The sequence below is a fragment of the Ictalurus furcatus genome, chromosome 12, assembly GCF_023375685.1.
Source record: "Ictalurus furcatus strain D&B chromosome 12, Billie_1.0, whole genome shotgun sequence".
NCBI classification, from domain to species: Eukaryota; Metazoa; Chordata; class Actinopteri; order Siluriformes; family Ictaluridae; genus Ictalurus; species Ictalurus furcatus.
In genome coordinates this window covers 19226279-19247062 of record NC_071266.1, presented here as the reverse complement: position 1 = coordinate 19247062, position 20784 = coordinate 19226279, and the positions used below count along the sequence as shown (strand labels likewise).

The following is a 20784-nucleotide window of genomic DNA, read 5'->3' as shown; positions in this document are numbered from 1 at the left end:
TGTCTGGTTTTTTTCACAGGGTGTTTATAGTTGCTAAGACGTAACTGATAGTAGGAGCTCGTTTTGTGGTGGATTCTCTAGAACATTAACTATAAATGAATAAAAATGTTAGGTGTGTCTTTTTTTAATACAAAAACTTTAATTGCTGACAAATTTCTGTAGTATAAGAGGAATAAAACACTTAGCGGTGTGCTTTTACTGTGCGTTTTATTCCTCATTTATCGCACTATATCTATAGTTACAATCAAAATGATTCAACCCCCATTGCAAATCAGGTTTATTGTCAAAATTTACAGACGTTCAGCTGTTTGCAATGAACAAATCAAACAAAAGCAATTCAAATAGTTCAACACAATGAATGCTTCAATTGGTTTCCCCAAATTCAATTGTGAATGCAACTTATAATGACTTCTCCAGTTTCAAAATTATTCAACCCCCTGAAGAGAGTCCCTCACAACAGCACAAATATGCAAAACAGGTGTTGTCTCAAGCACACCTGATGCTACTAATCAAGGGCTTCATTAGTTGCACCAGGTGTGCTTGAGCTGGAACACATGAAATAACCTGAACTGGCTAGGGGTAGAAAATGTATGAAATACCTGGACGGGGCAGAAAAAGGAAGCTATCAATGGCTGCAAGCAGATTTCTGAGAAGGCAGGTTGTGAAAAACCCTCGAGTGACTGCAAATGACCTGCAGCAAGACTTGGTGGCAACAGGCACTGAGGTTTCAGTGAGCACAGTAAGGCGCGTACTAAACGCAGAAGGTTTCCATGCAAGAACTCCAAAACGTACACCACTACTGCCCCAAAAGCACAAGAAAAGTCCCTCAAAATCATATAAATAATCCACAGAAGTTTTGGGATTCTGTTCTGTGGAGCGATTAAACAAAACTGGAACATTTCGGCATTATGTCTGGAGGAAGAAGAATGAAAAAAGAACACTCTGTCCACAGTCAAGCATGGTGGTGGCTCAGTGATGCTCTGGGGCTGCTTTGCATCCTCTGGCACTGGAAACCTTCAACGTGTGGAAGGCAAGATGGATTCATTGAAGTATCAGGAAATCCTAGGAAAAAACATCATGCCATCTGTGAGGAAGCTGAAGCTTGGGTGTCATTGGACCTTCCAACAGGACAATGATCCCAAGCATACCTCAAATTCCACCAAGGCTTGGATTCAGAAGAAGTGCTGGAAGATTCTACAGGGTCATCACAGTCACCTGAATTAAACCCCATAGAAAATCTCTGGTGGGAGTTGAAGAAGGCGGTTGCAGCACTCATTGTTCATGAGGAATGGGCTAAGATTCCTCAGGAACACTGCCAGAAGCTGGTGTCTTTCTATGAATCTTGTTTGCAGCAGGTCATAAGAGCAAAAGAGTGCTCTACTAACTACTAAAGATGATTGCCATGAAGGGGTTGAATAATTTTGAAACTGGAGAAATCATTATAAGTTGCATTTTCAGTTGAATTTGGGGAAACCACTTGAAGCATTCATTGTGTTGAACTATTTCAATTGCTTTTGTTTGATTTGTTCATTGCAAACAGCTGAAAGTCTGTAATTTTTTACAATAAACCTGAATTGCAATGGGGGTTGAAGAATTTTGATTGTAACTGTAAAGATATAAGACCATTTTAGGATGTTTGTGAAAAAACTATTTATGGAAACCGTTGTTGTTGTTGTTGATGATGATGATGATGATGATGATGATAAAATGTGCTGTACGCTGATATTTGATACATTTTGTTATCATAGTCATGATGTTGGACTTTGTCACTTATCCTGGCAACCAGCTTCCACCGGAAGTGGCCGCGCAACTCCATGGTGACGGCGCACGCCTTTCTCAAATATTTAGCTACCTAGCCATTTAGCTAATGCTAGCTGCCTCGAAAACACTAACTGTATCTGCGCCAAATAGAAAGGCAGTAGAAACAAAGTATTTTAATTTAACCGATTAGCGAGTCGTTGGTTTTGCATGATCATGAATCGTACGCCGGATGCAAGATCAAGGTAAACACTGTTTTGCTAGGTGGCTAATGACTGTTAGCGAGTTAGCCAGGTAAACTAAGTCTACAGTTGTGAATACGAGAAATATAAGCTTTAGGGTTGGTTTTAAACGGCAGAATTTAGAGACATTACTTAAAGTTGGCAGCATGTCGTTTTGTATGATATAATATGTATGAAATTGTATGAAATAATGGCATGTTTTGTGTATGGGCCCATTCTGTAGTGAAATACATGGCAATATTTATATATTTATGATTTAATAGCTTATTTTGATAAATATCAAAAATCTAAGAGGTGTGCATTATACCTGACACCTAGATGAACACTTTACAGTTGGTTATATGACTGTAAGTCATTCCCTTCAAATGCTATTGAAGTTAGAAACGTGATTAACAATGTCGTATGTAACTTTAGAGACGGCCCCTTAATTTCCGCATATCTGCGAATATCGAACGTCCAACGTCAAACCAACTTTACTCCAGTTTGTATAGAGCGTATACAATAAGGATTTGCATTAGCGCTTCAGCTAGCTAGCTTTCCAGATAATAAGACAAGAAAGCAGAAATGTTTCTTTAATTAGTTTTACACCAGCTGCTTTCGTAATGTTTATGCTTTTTACGCTTTGAAATATTATTGCAGTCCGTTTAGTTGATAACTAATTAACAAGCAACTATCAAACTGAGAATTATTTATTTATTTCAGTCCTATTAGATGTCAAAGTTACTGCAAAATGGCATCATCTAACTGTGCATCCATGTTAGTGGTATTCACAGTGAATCATAATAGCTTAAGATTTATAATGCATGACTTAAAGCTTTGTGCAACAATTGATACAGTGCTGCCTTTCTTCCTCATGTTGTTTATTAAAGAGACACCCAGACCAAGCAGATCCAGGAGAGCATCACCCATGTGGAGAAACATTTTGGGGAGCTGTGCCAGATTTTTGCGGCATACGTGCGTAAAACAGCACGGCTGAGGGACAAGGCTGACCTGCTGGTCCGAGAGATTGGCCACTACGCAGACATGGAGACACCCAACCTGAAAAATGGACTGAAGCATTTTGCGGATCAGCTTGCCACACTTCAGGACTACAGACATGCCCAAGTGTGTTCATAACAATTATATTACATTAAATATCTTATCTTGTATCTAATAGTCAAGTCCAGAATTGTTGCCATCCTTCAAGAGCATGGACAAAAAAAACATTCACATGATGATTGGCGAAATTGCTTACACAACCAAACCTCAGCAGTATTAGACAAACGTGGTCACACATAACGAAACGCAAACAAATTATCGTTAAAAAAAAAAAAAGTATTGATGCAAAACAGCCAGTTGACCTGCACAAGTCAAGTAATGAATTAAATAAATAAATAAAAGTACAGTGAGGGAGGCAAAAACAAGACCTCAAAGATGACAGTTTCAGAGGCCCATGCCTTTAGAAAGCGTTACATAAAATACTGTAAATCCTTCCTGAGAATTTAACAGGACCAGGCAGATGATCTAAACTAAGAATATTAACTAAGCATCTTGAAATGTGTTGTGTTGGAGTTTCCAAGATACCTCTACAAGTACGTTCAACTATGTAGGAGGTTCAGTGTTGTTATTTCTTACTAAATGCTAGTTGCGGTGGTGTAGACCTTTTGTTCGTTTGTTTATAAAGGTTCACATTAAAGAATTGCAGTACTTAAGGGGAATAAATGCATTAAATAAATGGACTTGTTTGATCCTAAATTATCACTCATTGCATGTTACTCATTATATAATGAAATATTTGGTCATTTTTATGAAGGGTGCCAATAATTATGTATTTAGTTGTATTGTGCCAAAGCTCCTTAGAAAATATGTCTTCCATTTCCACTGTAGAATTATTATTTTTATGTATAATCATTGCTCACAGGTGGAAAGACTTGATGCCAAAGTGGTTGAGCCTCTGAAAGCTTATGGTACTATTGTGAAACTGAAAAGGGTAAGTTTGGATCCATCTAAACATCTGTAAGTGTAAATCATAAACACATTAGACACCTCACCTCTTACTCAAAATGATCACATGAGGGCAGTATTACATTATTTTGATAATGATGAAACACATGGGACAGGACTATTCAATCGGCTGAGGTAACCCTAGAACACTTCATCAAAGAAAGTCTGCTTTAGAATATTTCTAATAGATAATCACATTATCGATCTATTATTATGCAATGTATGTTTAAAAACCTTTTTTTTTATTACGTTTTTGTCTTGAAAAACATATTGACAGAGTATGTGTCAAGCCATGCTTTTATTACACAGTAAAAACACTTAGTAAACACAGGTTTCAAGCTAGCAGGAGCAAAATCAACGGTCACGAAAAGATACACACAATAAAGTTGATGGTTATGATTGAATTATTAACAACCAAATATATTATTTCTACTTGTTTCTCCACCTTGGAGTGAAAAGTACTAGATGATTAAATAGAAAGTAATTACTCACATATGATCTGTATTTTATGGCTATGATATTAGTAATTAGCTTTTACATTCAGTATGCTTAAAATTTGCCCAGAGGCAAGCTTAAGTATTAGCTGTATGTATGATATATGGGCTATATAATATTGTCTTGTATCAGCTGACTAATTATACATAAGGGACTGGACTTGATAGTCTTGCAGATTTCTAATACATAAGATTATACATACTGTACATACATACATGCATGCATACATATATGTAAAGCATAAAAGTCACTTACAACTTCAAGACATTTTTATCCTGGATAACTAAAACCTTCACAACTATAGATGATTGTTCTTCATTCCTCAGGGGCCCACAGCCATGCTCTGGATATCTTCTCAAATGAGGGTTTTGATCCTCATATAGAGATAGCATAGGTGTGAATTTAGAAATTTTACTTCAGAAAAGTCTTCAGATTTTAAACTTGTAGTTTTCCCTCTCCACTCTGTATGTGGCATTTACCTCTCTTTTTCCTCACTGGTCAGCTTCTCCCTCAGTCTTGCATCTCCAAGTATTCCACGTCTCCCATCTAGCAGACTACTGGGCTTCTATCGCTAACATGATTGAGTGGTTGTTCCTCACCATGCCACGCACTGTTCACTGCTGAGAACAGTAGCACAATAACTAGTCATCCTTCTCTACATACTTCTCCTAGTCGTACTTCTCCTAGTCTCCTAGTCCTACTGCTATGTCCAGGAGATTCTTTCAGGCTGACAATGACCTAGCAGTCAAACTATAGAACTCTGACCTCAGCAATGTCTGAAAAAGGGTCTGGGTCTGTCTCTGCTAGCTCAATGATGCTGAGGCAGGCTTTAAATTAGCCATGGCAGCTACTAAGAATGGTGGCAGCCTGAGTTGGATTGAGTAGTCCTAGACATAGCATAGTACCCATAGTTCTCTTTCATAGAACTTTATGGTACCAGTACCATACAGTGCATCCGGAAAGTATTCACAGCGCTTCACTTTTTCCACATTTTGTTATGTTACAGCCTTATTCCAAAATGGATTAAATTCATTATTTTCCTTAAAATTCTACAATCAATACCCCATAATGACAACGTGATATAAGTTTTTTTGAAATCTTTGCAAATTTATTAAAAATAAAAAACAAAAAAAGCGCATGTACATAAGTATTCACAGCCTTTGCCATGACACTCAAAATTGAGCTCAGGTGCATCCTGTTTCCACTGATCATCCTTGAGATGTTTCTACAACTTGATTGGAGTCCACCTGTGGTAAATTCAGTTGATTGGACATGATTTGGAAAGGCACACACCTGTCTATATAAGGTCCCACAGTTAACAATGCATGTCAGAGCACAAACCAAGCCATGAAGCCCAAGGAACTGTCTGTAGACCTCTGAAACAGGATTGTATTGAGGCACAGATCTGGGGAAGGGTACAGAAACATTTCTGCAGCATTGAAGGTCCCAGTGAGCACAGTGGCCTCCATCGTCCGTAAATGGAAGAAGTTTGGAACCACCAGGACTCTTCCTAGAGCTGGCCGCCCGGCCAAACTGAGCGATCGGGAGAGAAGGGCCTTAGTCAGGGAGGTGACCAAAAACCCGATGGTCACTCTGACAGAGCTCCAGCGTGTCTCTGTGGAGAGAGGAGAACCTTCCAGAAGAACAACCATCTCTGCAGCACTCCACCAATCAGGCCTGTATGGTAGAGTGGCCAGACGGAAGCCACTCCTCAGTAAAAGGCACATGACAGCCCGCCTGTAGTTTGCCAAAAGGCACCTGAAGGACTCTCAGACCAAAGATTGTACAAAGATTGAACTCTTTGGCCTGAATGGCAAGCGTCATGTCTGGAGGAAACCAGGCACCAGTCATCACCTGGCCAATACCATCCCTACAGTGAAGCATGGTGGTGGCAGCATCATGCTGTGGGGATGTTTTTCAGCAGCAGGAACTGGGAGACTAGTCAGGATTGAGGGAAAGATGAATGCAACAATGTACAGAGACATCCTTGATGAAAACCTGCTCCAGAGCGCTCTGGACCTCAGACTGGGGCGAAGGTTCATCTTCCAACAGGACAACGACCCTGAGCACACAGCCAAGATAACAAAAAAGTGGCTACAGGACAACTCTGTGAATGTCTTTGAGTGGCCCAGCCATAGCCCAGACTTGAAACCGATTGAACATCTCTGGAGAGATCTGAAAATGGCTGTGCACCGATGCTCCCCATCCAACCTGATGGAGCTTGAGCGGTCCTGCGAAGAAGAATGGGAGAAACTGCCCAAAAATAGGTGTGCCAAGCTTGTAGCATCATTCTCAAAAAGACTTGAGGCTGTAATTGGTGCCAAAGGTGCTTCAACAAAGTTTGGAACAAAGGCTGTGAATACTTATGTACAAGTGCTTTTTTTGTTTTTTATTTTTAATAAATTTGCAAAGATTTCAAACAAACTTCCTTCACGTTGTCATTATGGGGTATTGTTTGTAGAATTTTGAGGAAAATAATGAATTTAATCCATTTTGGAATAAGGCTGTAACATAACAAAATGTGGGAAAAGTGAAGCGCTGTGAATACTTTCCGGATGCACTGTAGTACCCAGTGTGCTGCTTGTTCTAAGTAATCACATTTGCAGGTGGTCTCAGTGGAGAACTTAATGCACTGTTGCACCATGTATCTTACTGTTCGCTTTGGAGCAGTGACTCCAATTTACAGAATCGGATCCCTCTGAGAGGGGGTTGATCAACACCTCACTCCTCACAGTGGGCCAGGACCTAGGCCAGGATATGTGTCAACTCTCCACCAGCCTGGTTTATGCATAGCACCAGGTGCCGTTAACACAGTCTTCTATGCTGTACATGTGAACGCTGTGTATTCTCTTTAGGCCAGCAGCCAAACATTTCCTAAATTAAAGCGTTCAGGTTTCAGTATCATGACAACCAGCATGTCTGTCATTGCATAACTTTTAGGCCACAGCAACTCCGTTCCATGTTCCAAGGGTCCCGCCGCCTCGCAGATGTGTGAGTCTCCCCAGTATTTCATGGGGCAAGCCATAAACCTTTTACTAAAGAGCTACATGGAACACGTTCCCCCGAGAGCAGGACGGCTTATGGCCAAAAACGTCGCCCATCTGGCGTTGGCTATATCAGATCAGGGGGCCCTGATATTGCATGGAAGCCAACTTCAGTTCTCTTGGTGACTCCCAACCTTTTGAGATTCAGCTTGTAGATATCAGACCCCAACAAAGCAATTGCTCTACAAAAGGGAAATAGGTGACTCCCTTCTGCTAGTATCACTTTGGCAACAAGTGATTGTGCTGGTGATAAGCTTGCATTGCATGCGTTGTTGGCCATATAACTCTGGGGTGACCTTGTGGTTGAATCTTGAATTCCTAACCCAAGGTCATATCATTAAATTTTGTGAATCAATTGATTGACCTTCCATTCCAATGCAAATCTGTAGAGTGTTTCTTGCAGTGCCTGGTAAGTAAGTAAGTAAATTTTATTTATAAAGTACATTTAACACAGCAAAGCTGACCAAAGTGCTGAACAGTGTAAAGAAAAGTAAACTAGAAAACAGAATAAAACCAAATAAAGACAGACAATAGTAAAAATTTGATTAAAACTCCTGGGAGAAGAGATATGTTTTAAGCCTCTTTTTAAAAGTGGTAATTGAAGGTGCAAGGCGGATATCCAGTGCCAATTGATTCCATAAACGAGGGGTGGCAACTGAAAAAACTGTGTCCCCCTTTGTTTTTAACCGGGATCGAGGGACATGCTGGTACCCAGCAATCTAAACCTCAGACCTCATATCTGTTGCCATATGTTATTTATGTTCTTATCTTCCATTGTACACAACTGGGTTATGAATCCTGAATAACTACCAGGGTTCCTTGTCATTTGTTTGTGATGTCAAACCTGCAAGAATTTGGTGAGAAATTTCCTGGGAAAGGAATTTGACTATACAATATCAGTATTTATTGCAAATGCTGCATCGCCCAGGTGGTTCTCACTACTGACCACAGTTACATACATAACTCGTGGTTTGTTTCTCATTTCTGCAGTTCTACGTTAACTGTATCTTTATAGCATTGTAACACTGCACTGCCTGGAATAACTAACATTTCTGAGTGACCATACGTATTTAGACAATTAATGCTAAAGTAGAAAAAATTTACTGACAGTGTCTTTGCTGCACCATTTTTGGTTTCATTTGAAAGGGTGTCTGCACTCTTCAAGTGTCATGAATGCCTAAAAGTGAACATTCCTTTGGATACTGACAAATATGCGGACAGATTTTAGCCTTTTAAAATCCTACCCTATCTTAATAGTGTGTTTTGTGTGTTTACCCTGTAGATCGACAAGCAATCTAGATGCTTTTCTACACATATCACATTTAAGGCAGTTAGCCTATATCATCTTAAGTGTCATCCAGAGTGTGCATTAGCTTTTCTTTCCTTTCTTCACACTTTAAGCTTTCCTGTCATTTTTTTTGTCCTGTCATTTATCTGAAATGGAATTTTTTTTTGTGGTATTGGTGTCTGCACTCTAGTGGATATTCTTGTTTCCTCATTTCTAGTCATTTTCTGCTATTATTTGCTAGTAAATAGCCTCATCTAAGTGCACCAGTAGTGTCTCTCTCTTTACTGTGTCTGTGATGGAGTTCACCCTGCTGTAAATATCTATATGGTTTAGTGTGCTTTCACAGATTGCTTCAGACACCAAGTATGAGTGAAAATGCAAAAACGAGAACCACCTTCACAACTCTTTTATAGAATACTTGGAGTGCTTTCTATAGCATAGGATACTTTCCGTAAAAATAATACGGTTTCTTAAGAGGTTTATTGCTCATATCTACTGATACCTTGTAGATTGCTTACTGTTCTTGATTGCCTTTGCATAGTGTTCGTGTTAGCTTTTTGTGACCATGCCATTGTTCACTTGTAAAAGTATTGTGACTTATTTTAATTAGTTAAATAGCTACTTAAGTGTAAGGTGGGTAAATAGTTCAACCTGATTTAGCTAAATTATTTATAGATTTTTTTTTGGGGGGGGCAGAATGTAAAGCAACACCATCTTTCTTCACAGTTTGTTCCTCACATTTTCCTTGAACCCACAGGAGGACCTGAAACTTACCCAGAGTGCCAGGAACCGAGAAGCAAAGCAGATACAGCAGCTGGAGAGAACGAGACAGAGGAACCCCTCTGACAGACAGATCATTGTATCCTTCCTTCCTGCTCCTTTTTTCTTTAATCTGGCCTACTACACATGAACAAATGCTGCAGGTTCAGGCTTGAATTGCACCAGGCCATGAATCTAATAAGCCATAAAAAAAAACCCCTCAAAGGTGGATGGGTTTATTAGAAGAAAACAGGCAGTCTGAGTCTACAGTTGAGAACATTCATCTCATGAAACCCATTAGATCCTACATTGCATAAATAACAAATAAGGAATTAGACAAATTTACATAATGATACAGCAAATTTGAAGATTCAAATGAATCTCTTCTCTAGACTAAATCATGCACATAGGAATTGCATTACCATTCATCTGAACAAGCCAACAGTCAACAGGTTATACTGTTTTGACTTTACGCACACTTCCATAAAACAATTTGTAATACGAGACTAAAGTCAACTTGTTAAGATAATTTCACTTTTCATGCAGGAGCTGAAGACACGGTGTAGCCTGAATGCTTTCATTTATAAATGTTCATGCATATCATCGATCGAAACTCCCAGTTTCAACATTTTACTTCTCTCTTGTTGCTGCCGTTATTGAAACTCTTAGCCTGTGTAGGACCGAGACCAGTGCGAAGGGAAAAAAAGCGCATATTCAGTGTGACTGCTATGTAGTAATTGCATTCGGTCATTTTATATAAGTATTCCACATAGAAGAGAGCAAGGCTGCTTTTCCACACTTTCTCTCCTGACCTGGTTAAAAGTGTTTAATGACATAATGAGGGTTTAAATTTTTTATTTGTTAATGTTTGTGATATGCATGGTGCAAACAAACAACCAAAGCAGGGCTGCCGCTGCCTAGAGGGACTTCTTTGGTTCTTTAGTAGCCAATTTTGTCTAATAATTATTGCAAAAGCATTGGCTTTTTAGGCATGTTAGGTCAGAGTAGCATTGTAACATAATGTTAGGTTTTACTAACATATTGGAGGAAAAAAGGCTTATTATGTTTATTTCTATGAATAATAACAGTAGCCTGTTTATAACTTTATTCCTGTAAAGAGATTTCCTTAACAGCTTTTCACAGTCACAGGTGGGCCTTCACATTTGAAATGAATATATGCCGGTTGTGCAGAATTACGGCAAATTACAGAGCACTTGGTAGTGAGCTCAGAACTGGTCTAATTTCCTGACATGAACTCCACAGTACATGAACAGACTGCATGTGTGAACAGTTAGTTCTGCATCGTGACTGTCAGTTGTGTCGTGACAGGCTGAGAGCGAGCTGCAGCGAGCCACGATGGACGCCACACGCACGACTCGCCAGCTCGAGGAGACAATAGACCTGTTTGAAAGGCAGAAGATCCGAGATATCAAGGTTACTGAGATTGCACAATTTTCTGTCTGTCGGGTAAAAGCGTTGCGTCATTGAGTTGTCAGCGGGATCCAGAAGTCTGGGTCTGCCAGCAAGAACTGGGTTTATTTTATCTTTGATCAATAACTAATATAAAACTGAGACATACTATGCAGAAATACATTGTTTAAGACTGAGACAAAAAAAATATTTTAGCTGTTGGCGAAATCCACAGGTGAATTAGGGATTTATCTGAATAAGTGACACCATGCTCCATCAGTGAAAAATTTTGGCACACTAGATACTAAATATATATTTTTCAACATAGTTAAAATTAGTTTCTAAGACAAAGTAGTAGCCAGAGGGAAGGTACTTAAAGTAACTAGTTACTTAAATATAGTTACTTGTAGTCACAAGAACAAGTGTTTGTTACTCTTTTTTTAGTTCAGTTCACTAAATTGAGTTTCCTGAACAAGTATTTTACCTTTAGTTCTTCGGAGCAGAAGACAAGTCCTCAACAAGTACAAGAAGCTGATTGGTTAGGAATAGTGATAACAATTTAATATATAAAATAGTTGTAATATAAAAAATATAAAATGGCAGAAATGAACGCAAAATCAAGCAAACTCCGCAATATTCGAAGGAGCTTGCAATTTTTCAAAACTCCCTCTGATTTTATGCAGATTTGGGCCAAGACACGTCATGTGATGTCATGACAACGTGCATTCAGCCAAAGCCCTCTTCGATTCACGTGCATCGAACATGAGTACAGCTAAAAGGTCTTATTTACCAACAAAAATCATTGCAAAACAATTTTGTACAATTGCAATTTCACCAGTTTTAAAAAGCCGCAGCAAAATCACAAAAAAAAACTCGTACTGTATGGATTGATTATTCTAAAAGTAGAGAAAAAACATTATAAAATGAAGAAACCCTTTCCTTGAGCTGGTAGTGTAGTATACTATATCTAATTCTAATTATAATGCATGGATGCTTATAATATATGCATTATCATTGCTGTACCTTTATTGGATATTGTTATTTTTATTGGATATATATTTATTGAAGATTGATACAGTGTTGTTAGAGGTATACTGTTGTGATCAAACAGTTGTGCATCTCTGGCCAAATCACATATTTTGTTGATTTTTGAAGTGAAAATTTTTTATTAATTAATTAAGAATTATAATAATTAATAATAATTATAGCATAATTGGGTCAAGAATTGTCATTAGGAATTGTCTGCTGAAGACAATTCCAGAGTATAATAAACTCTCTGACTTTTCGAACTTTGTGATAACACCCAGCAACTATCGGCTTTTCTTAGCAGCTGCTGAGTCTCTGCAAATGAATGTAATTGATGTCTACAAAGCAAGGCAAGCCTATAAAAAGATATCAAGGAAATTTTTGCTTGCAATTTCCACTGTCCAAAATGTCAATTAGAAATGGCAGATAAGGGGAATTGTGGAAGTCAAAGCAAGACCTGAGGCCGGGAAAGCTCTCAGATAGAACTGCCCATGTGCTAAACCTGCAGAAATGTTTAGCTGACATAGGAGTGGTGGAGCACTGTTCTGCAGCATCGCTAGCACAAACATGATCTGCATGGAAGAGTCATCAAAAGGAAGCCTTACCTGCAACCTCATCACAAAAGTCAACGTCTAAAGTATACAAAAAATAGTCTTTGTAACCCAGAGGCATTTTGGAAGCAAGTACTATGTACTGATGAAGTAAAAATCAACAATCATCAACGGTATGTTTAGGGGGGAGTACCATGTGATGAAAAGAAAATTTGGCAACTGTTAAGAATGAGGGTGGATCTGTTATGCTTTTGGTTTGTTTGTCAGCCAATTGCACAGGAAACACTGCACAGATAGATGGTAGAATGGATTCCAATTAATATCAGCAAATGTGACTCAGTCAATCAAGAAACTGAAGGTGTAAATTAATTAGCTTTTACACCAGGACTATGATCTAAAATGTACCTCAAAATCCACCATGAGCTACTTCAAGAAACGCAAGCTGAATCTGAAAAGGGGGTGTTACTGACTTAGTAGAGACTGCAAACTTTTGCAAATGTCACAATCATTTTTTCTATTATTTTTAAGTTCATCAAATATAAAGTAACTGCGTTAACATTTGCATATTTTTTAAAAATAGATTTGCTGCAAAGGTTGTGTTTACTTCTTTTCACTTCAGAAATCAACAAAATATGCCATTTGGTGAGGAATGCCAAAGTGTTGCATAGTACTGTAGCTATCATGTGATAGCATTAAATATCAAATTATATATATATATATATATATATATATATATATATATATATATATATTATATATATTAGTTCATAAAACAGTTCTGGACATTGAGCTCAGACCTTTTGAATACTGTACTGTGTAATACTGTACATTATTGTAGCCTTGCAGTGCAACTGAATCCCATACACTTTTCCTCAGGTGTGCTGCATTGTTGTTTCTGCTATGTTTCTGAATAGAATTGTTTTGCCAATATAAAGACAACAAAACTGCCTTTTTCTGTTTTGCAGAAAATCTTCGGGGAGTTTGTGACTGTGGAGATGGTGTTTCATGCCAAAGCGTTGGAGGTCTACACTACTGCCTATCAGCACATCCAGAATGTGGATGAAGAAGCAGATTTAGAGGTATTACTCTTAATTCAGTGATTGTATTTTGTTTTGTAGGATTATTTTGAAAGTCTTAAGATAAAGCTTTGATTTGATAACGATTAGTAGAAATGCACACGCTGCACACCTTTCTAAGAACAAGAGACAAAATGAATTGACTTTAATTTTTGACTTGACTTTAATTAACTTAAAATTTCCTTAATATTGTATTTGATAAAAGGTATACCAACAAAGCCTGTCTATGTTAATTGGATAATAGAGAATGCTGTTCTCGTCCACCACGTACACACTGCTGCCAGTTACAAAGCTTTTTCAAAACCAAGAGAAAAGATTAAGATCGTAAATAGAATAGAACAGGTTTCAGCACTGATATACAGGGTCTCCGCATTGTGTCAGCACGCCTGACTACCTAAGGTCACCTCCAAATGTCCTCTACTGTTGTACAGTTGCAATCAAAGTTATTCAACCCCCATTGCAAATCAGGTTTATTGTCAGAATTTACAGACTTTCAGCTGTTTGCAATGAACAAATCAAACAAAAGCAATTGAAATAGTTCAACACAACGAATGCTTCAAGTGGTTTCCCCAAATTCATCTGAAAATGCAACTTATAATGACTTCTCCAGTTTCAAAAATATTTAACCCCTTCATGGCAATCATCTTTAGTATTTAGTAGAGCACCCTTTTGCTCTTATGACCTGCGGCAAACAAGATGCATAGCCAGACACCAGCTTCTGGCAGCGTTCCTGAGGAATCTTAGCCCATTCCTCATGAGCAATGGCCTCCAGTTCAGTAATATTCTTGGGTTTGTGTTCTGCAACCGCCTTCTTCAACTCCCACCAGAGATTGTCTATGGGGTTCAAGTCAGGTGACTGATGACCCTGTAAAATCTCCCAGGATGACTTCTGCAACCATGCCTTGATGGAATTTGAGGTATGCTTGGGATCATTGTCCTGTTGGAAGGTCCAGTGATGCCCAAGCTTCAGTTTCCTCACAGACACCACGACGTTTTCTCCAAGGATTTCCTGATACTTCAATGAATCCATCTTGCCTTCCACACGCTGAAGGTTTCCAGTGCTAGAGGATGCAAAGCAGCCCCAGAGCATCACTGAGCCACTACCATGCTTGACTGTGGACAGAGTGATCTTTCTTCATTCTTCTTTCTCCAGACATAACGCCATCGTGCCGAAATGTTCCAGTTTTATTTCATCGCTCCACAGAACAGAATCCCAAAACTTCTGTGGTTTATTTATATGATTTTGAGCTGACTTTTCCTCTGCTTTGAGTCAGTAGCGGTGTACGTCTTGGAGTTCTGGCATGGAAACCTTCTGCGTTTTGTATGCACCCGACTGTGCTTACTGTAACATCAGTGCCTGTTGCCACCAAGTCTTGCTGCAGGGCTTTTGCAGTCACTCGAGGGTTTTTCACAACCTGCCTTCTCAGAAATCTGCTTGCAGCCATTGATAGCTTCCTTTTTCTGCCCCATCCAGGTATTTAATATATTTTATGCCCCTAGCCAGTTCAGGTATTTCAGGCGTGCTTGAGACAACACCTGTTTTTTTGCATAATTGTGCTGTTGTGAGGGATTGTATTCAGGGTGTTGAATAATTTTGGTGATTGGAGAAGTCATTATAAGTTGCATTTTCAGTTGAATGTGGAAAACCACTTGAAGCATTCGTTGTGTTGAACTATTTCAATTGCTTTTGTTTGATTTGTTCACTGCAAACAGCTGAAAGTCTGTAAATTTTTACAATAAACCTGATTTGCAATGGGGGTTGAATAATTTTGATTGGAACTGTATATCTCTATAAATGACAGCTTTCTGGATTGCAGGACATTTTATAAAGTCTCTGCTATATAACAGTTTGACAGACATCTTGATAAACGTACTTGGCTTGGCTGTTTTGAGAGGATTTATTCCATTGGTAAATGGTTGTGTTTATGTATTCTTGATCTGGGCTGTCAAATGTTACAGTTCTCAAGATGCTGTGTTTGTTAGACTGAAAAAGAAACTGGCAGCTTAACTACACTGAATTGAATTTGGAAGTGAACCGAGTTGAATAGAACATAATCAAGGCTGTCTACATGGTGGCCATTTTGGCAACATCCCCAGGCAGTACTTTCCAGGCTCTTATAAGCTGATTTAATTTTTTTTTTTTTTTCAAACACTTGTTTAAAATCAATAGTGAAATAAATAATTTGTGTTTAAATGTCCTTGGTTCAAATAACAAAACAAATCAGTGAGTCCAACGGCTTAAAGACACCAAACTTCCTTATGGCTGTTTCTATAGTTGCAGTGTTTGTCAGACCAGAGGGCAAAATCCCAAATAACTTCTTAATCTCAACATACATGCATGTGCAGGGTGTACAATAATTACCTCTAACCCTCTACACCCAATGTATGCTTAATAGGATGCCATTTATGATCTGCTCTGCAGCTCACTTCTTCTGACCTTCCAGCTTTTACTCTCTACTTCTGTATTGTTCTATGTACGTTTCTAAACTGGAGCTAAGCCATATCGGCCAAGAAGCTTCCCTTTAAATTGACTATGAGTCAGAAGATTGTGTAACCTGCTCTGTTTTCACAAATACTTACATGTAACCTCTGTATTATATTCATCATATCTGATTGGTAGGCATCTAGTTTGTCTGGTTGTTTTTAGCACTGAAACTAAACTAAAGAATAATGGCTCTGGTATGAGGATTTTTGTAACATGAGTCAAAACCAGTCAGCACTGTTGCAATGCCAGTAGAAAGCAAAGTCAGTGCTTCAGTGAAAGAATAGGATAGACCTGTATTGCTAAGGGTTATCTTTACCAAACGTATCTTACAGTTGCAGTTATCTTTTTACTGAAAAGTAGGGCTTACCAAGATACAATCAGCATGTTTAAGGTTACAAGCTATCCAATTCATATTTCAGACAGTGAACTGTCTGCTCAGTATTTATGCACAAGAGGACTACTGGTTGTTTAGCATGTCTGCAGCAACAGTAATGTTAATAAAACCCTGAACGTGGTTTAAGAGAAAAGCAGAACATCCCTGAGTAAATGAATAATAATGTAATCACCAGGTTCTTAACGGTAATCCAGCTGTTACTTATCTTTCATTTACACATAATAACCTTAGTATTATAAGGTTCTGTCTGGGTGAAGAATGATACGAATGATAAGCAGAAACTTATAATACTAAGGTCACAATGAGTTAAGTAGGCAAGTTTTAAGTACGACAAGGTGTTATGAAGTATGTGAAAGGTGGCAAGGTTGTTACATGTACACTACATATCATTATCTGACTCTCTGAGTAATATTTAACAGAGGTTAATAAAGAGTCAAGATGTTTTATGAAGCGATGAGTAGCAGATTCGTATATACATTCACCATCCACTTTGGGAATTAGGAATGTACACCTGCACATTCATGCAGTTATCCAATCGGTGGAATCCAGTGTGGCAGCAGCGCAATGAATCTCACCGTAAGCTCTTGTAGCCTGCTGTTATAGCATATCTGCCTTAAGGTTTGACATGGTGTGCATTCTGGGATGCTTTTATGCTCACCATGCTTGTAAAGAGTGGTTATTTGAGTTACCATAGCCTTCCTGTCAGCTTGAAGCAGTCTGGCCCCTCTCCTCTGACCTGTCTCATCAACAAGGCATTCCTGCCTCTACTACTGCTCACTGGATGTTTGTTTTGTTTTGTTTTTTTCCCTGAAATACCCAAACCACCCCATCTGGCACCAGCAACCATGCCACAGACAAACTAAATGAGTTCCCTTAAACACTTTAAATTCTCCCCATAAAGTGTTTAAGGCCCATGATTACTGATCCTTACTGCAAAATAGATTAATTTACCTGCTGCTAATACTAACATTTTGGAAAGTTATATTTATTATATTTATATTTATAGTTGCTGTCTCTCTTCCATAATATTCTATTAGTTGTATGAATGCATGGTAAGTAATAACTAAGAGAAAATATCAAACACAGTACTGTAACCACTTGTGTTCACAGGATTTGTAGATATAATAACTTTTCAAATTATAATAAAAGTTTTTTTCTGACACAACTATATGAGTATGAGATGAGTTTCATAATGTTTCACCTTTAATTATACAACCCCCATTTGGCTTTTGGCAGGTTTTCAGGAGCACCCTGCATCCCTCTGACTATCAGTCACGCATCGAGATCGTCTGTTCTAATTCCAAAACGTCCTTAAATCACACCAGCACGTCTGTGAGTAAATCAGGGTCCTTGCAGGTGAGTGTTATACAAATAAATATCGCCATCATCAAATGTTTTCCACGTTTTAAAAGCAGTTTCTATTGCTTTATTGTTGATTACACCTACTTAATTACTGGATTGCTTCTCATAAACCACTCATATTTTTTTTGCTATGAAGCTTCCTGCTTCTCCATTCAGCAATTACAGCACTGTTAGAGCTGCTAGCATTTTTGTTTCTGTAAATGCACATAAATAACTTTACACAGTATTTAATGGAATTTGAGTTAGTGATCTGACTATCATATCATTACTTATTACCTGATGTAAAACAAGTGAAGTATTTATGCTCTCCAATTGTTCTGATAGTTGTCGATCAGACACATTGATTAAATAAGATGATAGCTGCATAGAACCAAATTACCAAACTAATATGCTAATTACAAATATAGCTAGGGTTTTCTGAACCCTAGATTACCACTGAGGGTGGTGTGAAACATGTTATGTTCTTGTGCATGTGGTCACATATGTCTAGACCTCCAACCAAGTCATGCACTCATGTGGGATGCAGTATTTTCAACAAATATTGGCATTATGCAACCATCTTTCTGTAGAAACTTCTCAGAATGAAAAAGAAAGCTGAAGGGCTTGTAGAACCACAGTTACATGTGTTCTATTTCACCCTTACTTACACCAAGGGGTGGTAATGCCAATGATGTCTCGAGGAGCATGACTACCCTGGAAGGTCCTCAGAGATAACCATTACACTCACACCTCTCAGAGGGCGGTGTTAAGCTTGAAGAACCCTCATAAGGTGGATGATGATGCTCAGCTAGAAGGATCACAGACTTCCAGGAATGGCAATCCTCTAAATAAGGCACATGAGGAGGAGATGTTCCTTGTAGAATGGCATGTCACTGTAGGGGTTAAACGCCCAGCCTGTCTGTGTAGGCCAAGGTGATGTCCACCACCCAGCGGATCAGCTTCTGCTTAGAAAAGGAAGCCCTTGTGTCTTAGCTCCTTAGCAATTAAACAATTGGTCTGAGGATTGGGTGGCTGCCACCTGGTCCATATAATACCATAGGGAGTGTACAGGTCACAGCAAGGCTGCAAGGTCAGTAGACTGATTTACAAGGTCACCCCAGAGTCAATTGGCCTGAGCTTATTGCTACAGCAAAGAATTGCAGCATACAGCATTAACCTGTGAAACGTTTAGCTTCAGAGTAATGGGGCCTAATCAAAGTATATGGGACTTGTAGCTTTTAAATGGGGACCTGCCACTGTTTAGCAGTCCCTAAATAAAGTATCTAACAGAACTATATAATGCAAGAATTGTAAGAATGTTTGTAGTAAACAAGAAAGTGTACTCAATGAGTTAGAGAGAAATGACAGGAGGCTATCCCTGCTACTGATCTTAATGTCGGGAGTTTAAATCCCAGTAACATCAAGCTGTCACGGACTAGGCCCTTAGGCTGCAACTGCTCAGTTGTTTCCTGTCCCGATGTAAGTCACTTTGGATGAAAAGCCAAAATGAGATCAACGTAAACTGTAAAAAGGATACCTGTAATTTCGAATGTGGTCAAGTGGATATTGTGTTCATGTGTGACTTTGTTTGAAAGTGAACTCACACAATGTGCAGGTGTTTCACACCTCCCCTGTGGGTTAGGAGGGACATAAAACTAAAGCTCAGTTATTACATTTTGTTTGAGGGCAGTCAAGGTAGTTAAGATGTTTGTTTTTTATTTCTGTAGTTGTCATTGTAAAAGTATGAACATAGTTAGAAAAAGAAAGATGATAATCCATGCTTGACAGCTCGTTTTAAATCTGCTGTAGTAGCGTGAGTTCTGAAATTATAAAAGTAGTATGAAACTGCTTATATAATCACAACAAAAGCAACAACAAAAAAAAAGAAAATGAGGCTTGAACACAGTCCAAATTAAACAGGGAGCTAATGGAATGATGTGCAGTATGAGTAAAATATGAGCTCAGTATTTTGTAGTAGAACCTGGAGTTCCTTGAAACTTGGGAGTTTCCTTAAAGGGGAATTCAATGCATGTCTTGAGTGCCACGTTTCTTCTACATGATATCATAGTAAGAATGTGAAAAACACCTTACAAATTTTTGCTTGATGATTCAGTGTCAGGCTCATTACACTAAAACAACAAAGCTAAATAGTTCGTTTCTGAAACAGTCAAGTACTACAAAAGGACAGAAGAAAGGGGTTGAAGACGAAGAAGAGGAGGAGGAAGGTGATGACGATGATGATGATGATGATGATTTGGAGGACGTTACAGATGATGAGAAATAACTAAACTGCTTAACGGCTTCTTGTGCCATAGTATTTTTTTAAACAGTGTTGTAACTAATATTTCTCTATTGCACAGCCATCTAATGTGTTTTTAATCAACCAGCAGTAATTATTAGCTCGATTATTAGTGCCTGTAAAGATTCATTTTTTTTGTGCGTTTTATATAAAGCATGTACTGTAAAATTCGACTTTTTTTTTTTTTTTTTACTTTAGATCATTTGAAATGAAATGTTTTTGACTCGACTTTTTTTTTTGTTTTGTTTTTTTTGTGCCAACAGTGTTTATTTCTGAGTGCATTGTTAAAGTTTAAAATTGGTATGGTGAATTAATATGTGACCAAATAAACCACAATTGTGTTATTTCTAAACACTTGGTTAATGGTGTAAAATCAATTCTTGCACAATACAGTAAGCTTGCAGAGCGGAAATGAATAGCAGTGACGCCTCAAAGTACCTAAGAGTCCTATAATATACACTCATTGGCCACTTTATTAGGGACACCCATTAATATATTTATCCATGCATTGAAGAATTCATGATGAAAAGGAATTATTTTCACACTCTGCATTCTCTAGAGTTTACACAGAATGGTGTACAGAACAAAAAACATCCAGTTAGTGGCAGATGTGCAGGTGGTTGGAAACCAGAC

General features: G+C 38.4%; 1 protein-coding gene across 1 annotated transcript; it reads left to right on the top strand.

Moving 5' to 3' along the window:
* The first annotated feature begins 1743 nt into the window (after nucleotides 1-1743).
* Nucleotides 1744-20509, top strand: cibar1 (CBY1 interacting BAR domain containing 1). Its single transcript, XM_053637886.1, has 9 exons — nucleotides 1744-2003; nucleotides 2870-3104; nucleotides 3901-3969; nucleotides 9568-9669; nucleotides 10713-10718; nucleotides 10899-11003; nucleotides 13522-13635; nucleotides 17748-17867; nucleotides 20020-20509. Exons 1-9 carry the CDS (start codon nucleotides 1969-1971, stop codon nucleotides 20134-20136), a joined length of 903 nt encoding a protein of 300 aa, XP_053493861.1. The 5' UTR covers nucleotides 1744-1968; the 3' UTR covers nucleotides 20137-20509.
* The last annotated feature ends 275 nt before the right edge of the window (nucleotides 20510-20784 follow it).

Excerpts from the sequence above, each read along its gene's own strand:
- cibar1 (XM_053637886.1), top strand. The coding sequence starts at position 1,969 with ATGATCATGAATCGTACGCCGGATGCAAGATCAAG. Across the intron at positions 2,004-2,869 it reads ACGCCGGATGCAAGATCAAG|AGACACCCAGACCAAGCAGA; the intron begins GTAAACACTGTT and ends TGTTTATTAAAG. Across the intron at positions 17,868-20,019 it reads GTAAATCAGGGTCCTTGCAG|TCAAGTACTACAAAAGGACA; the intron begins GTGAGTGTTATA and ends TTTCTGAAACAG.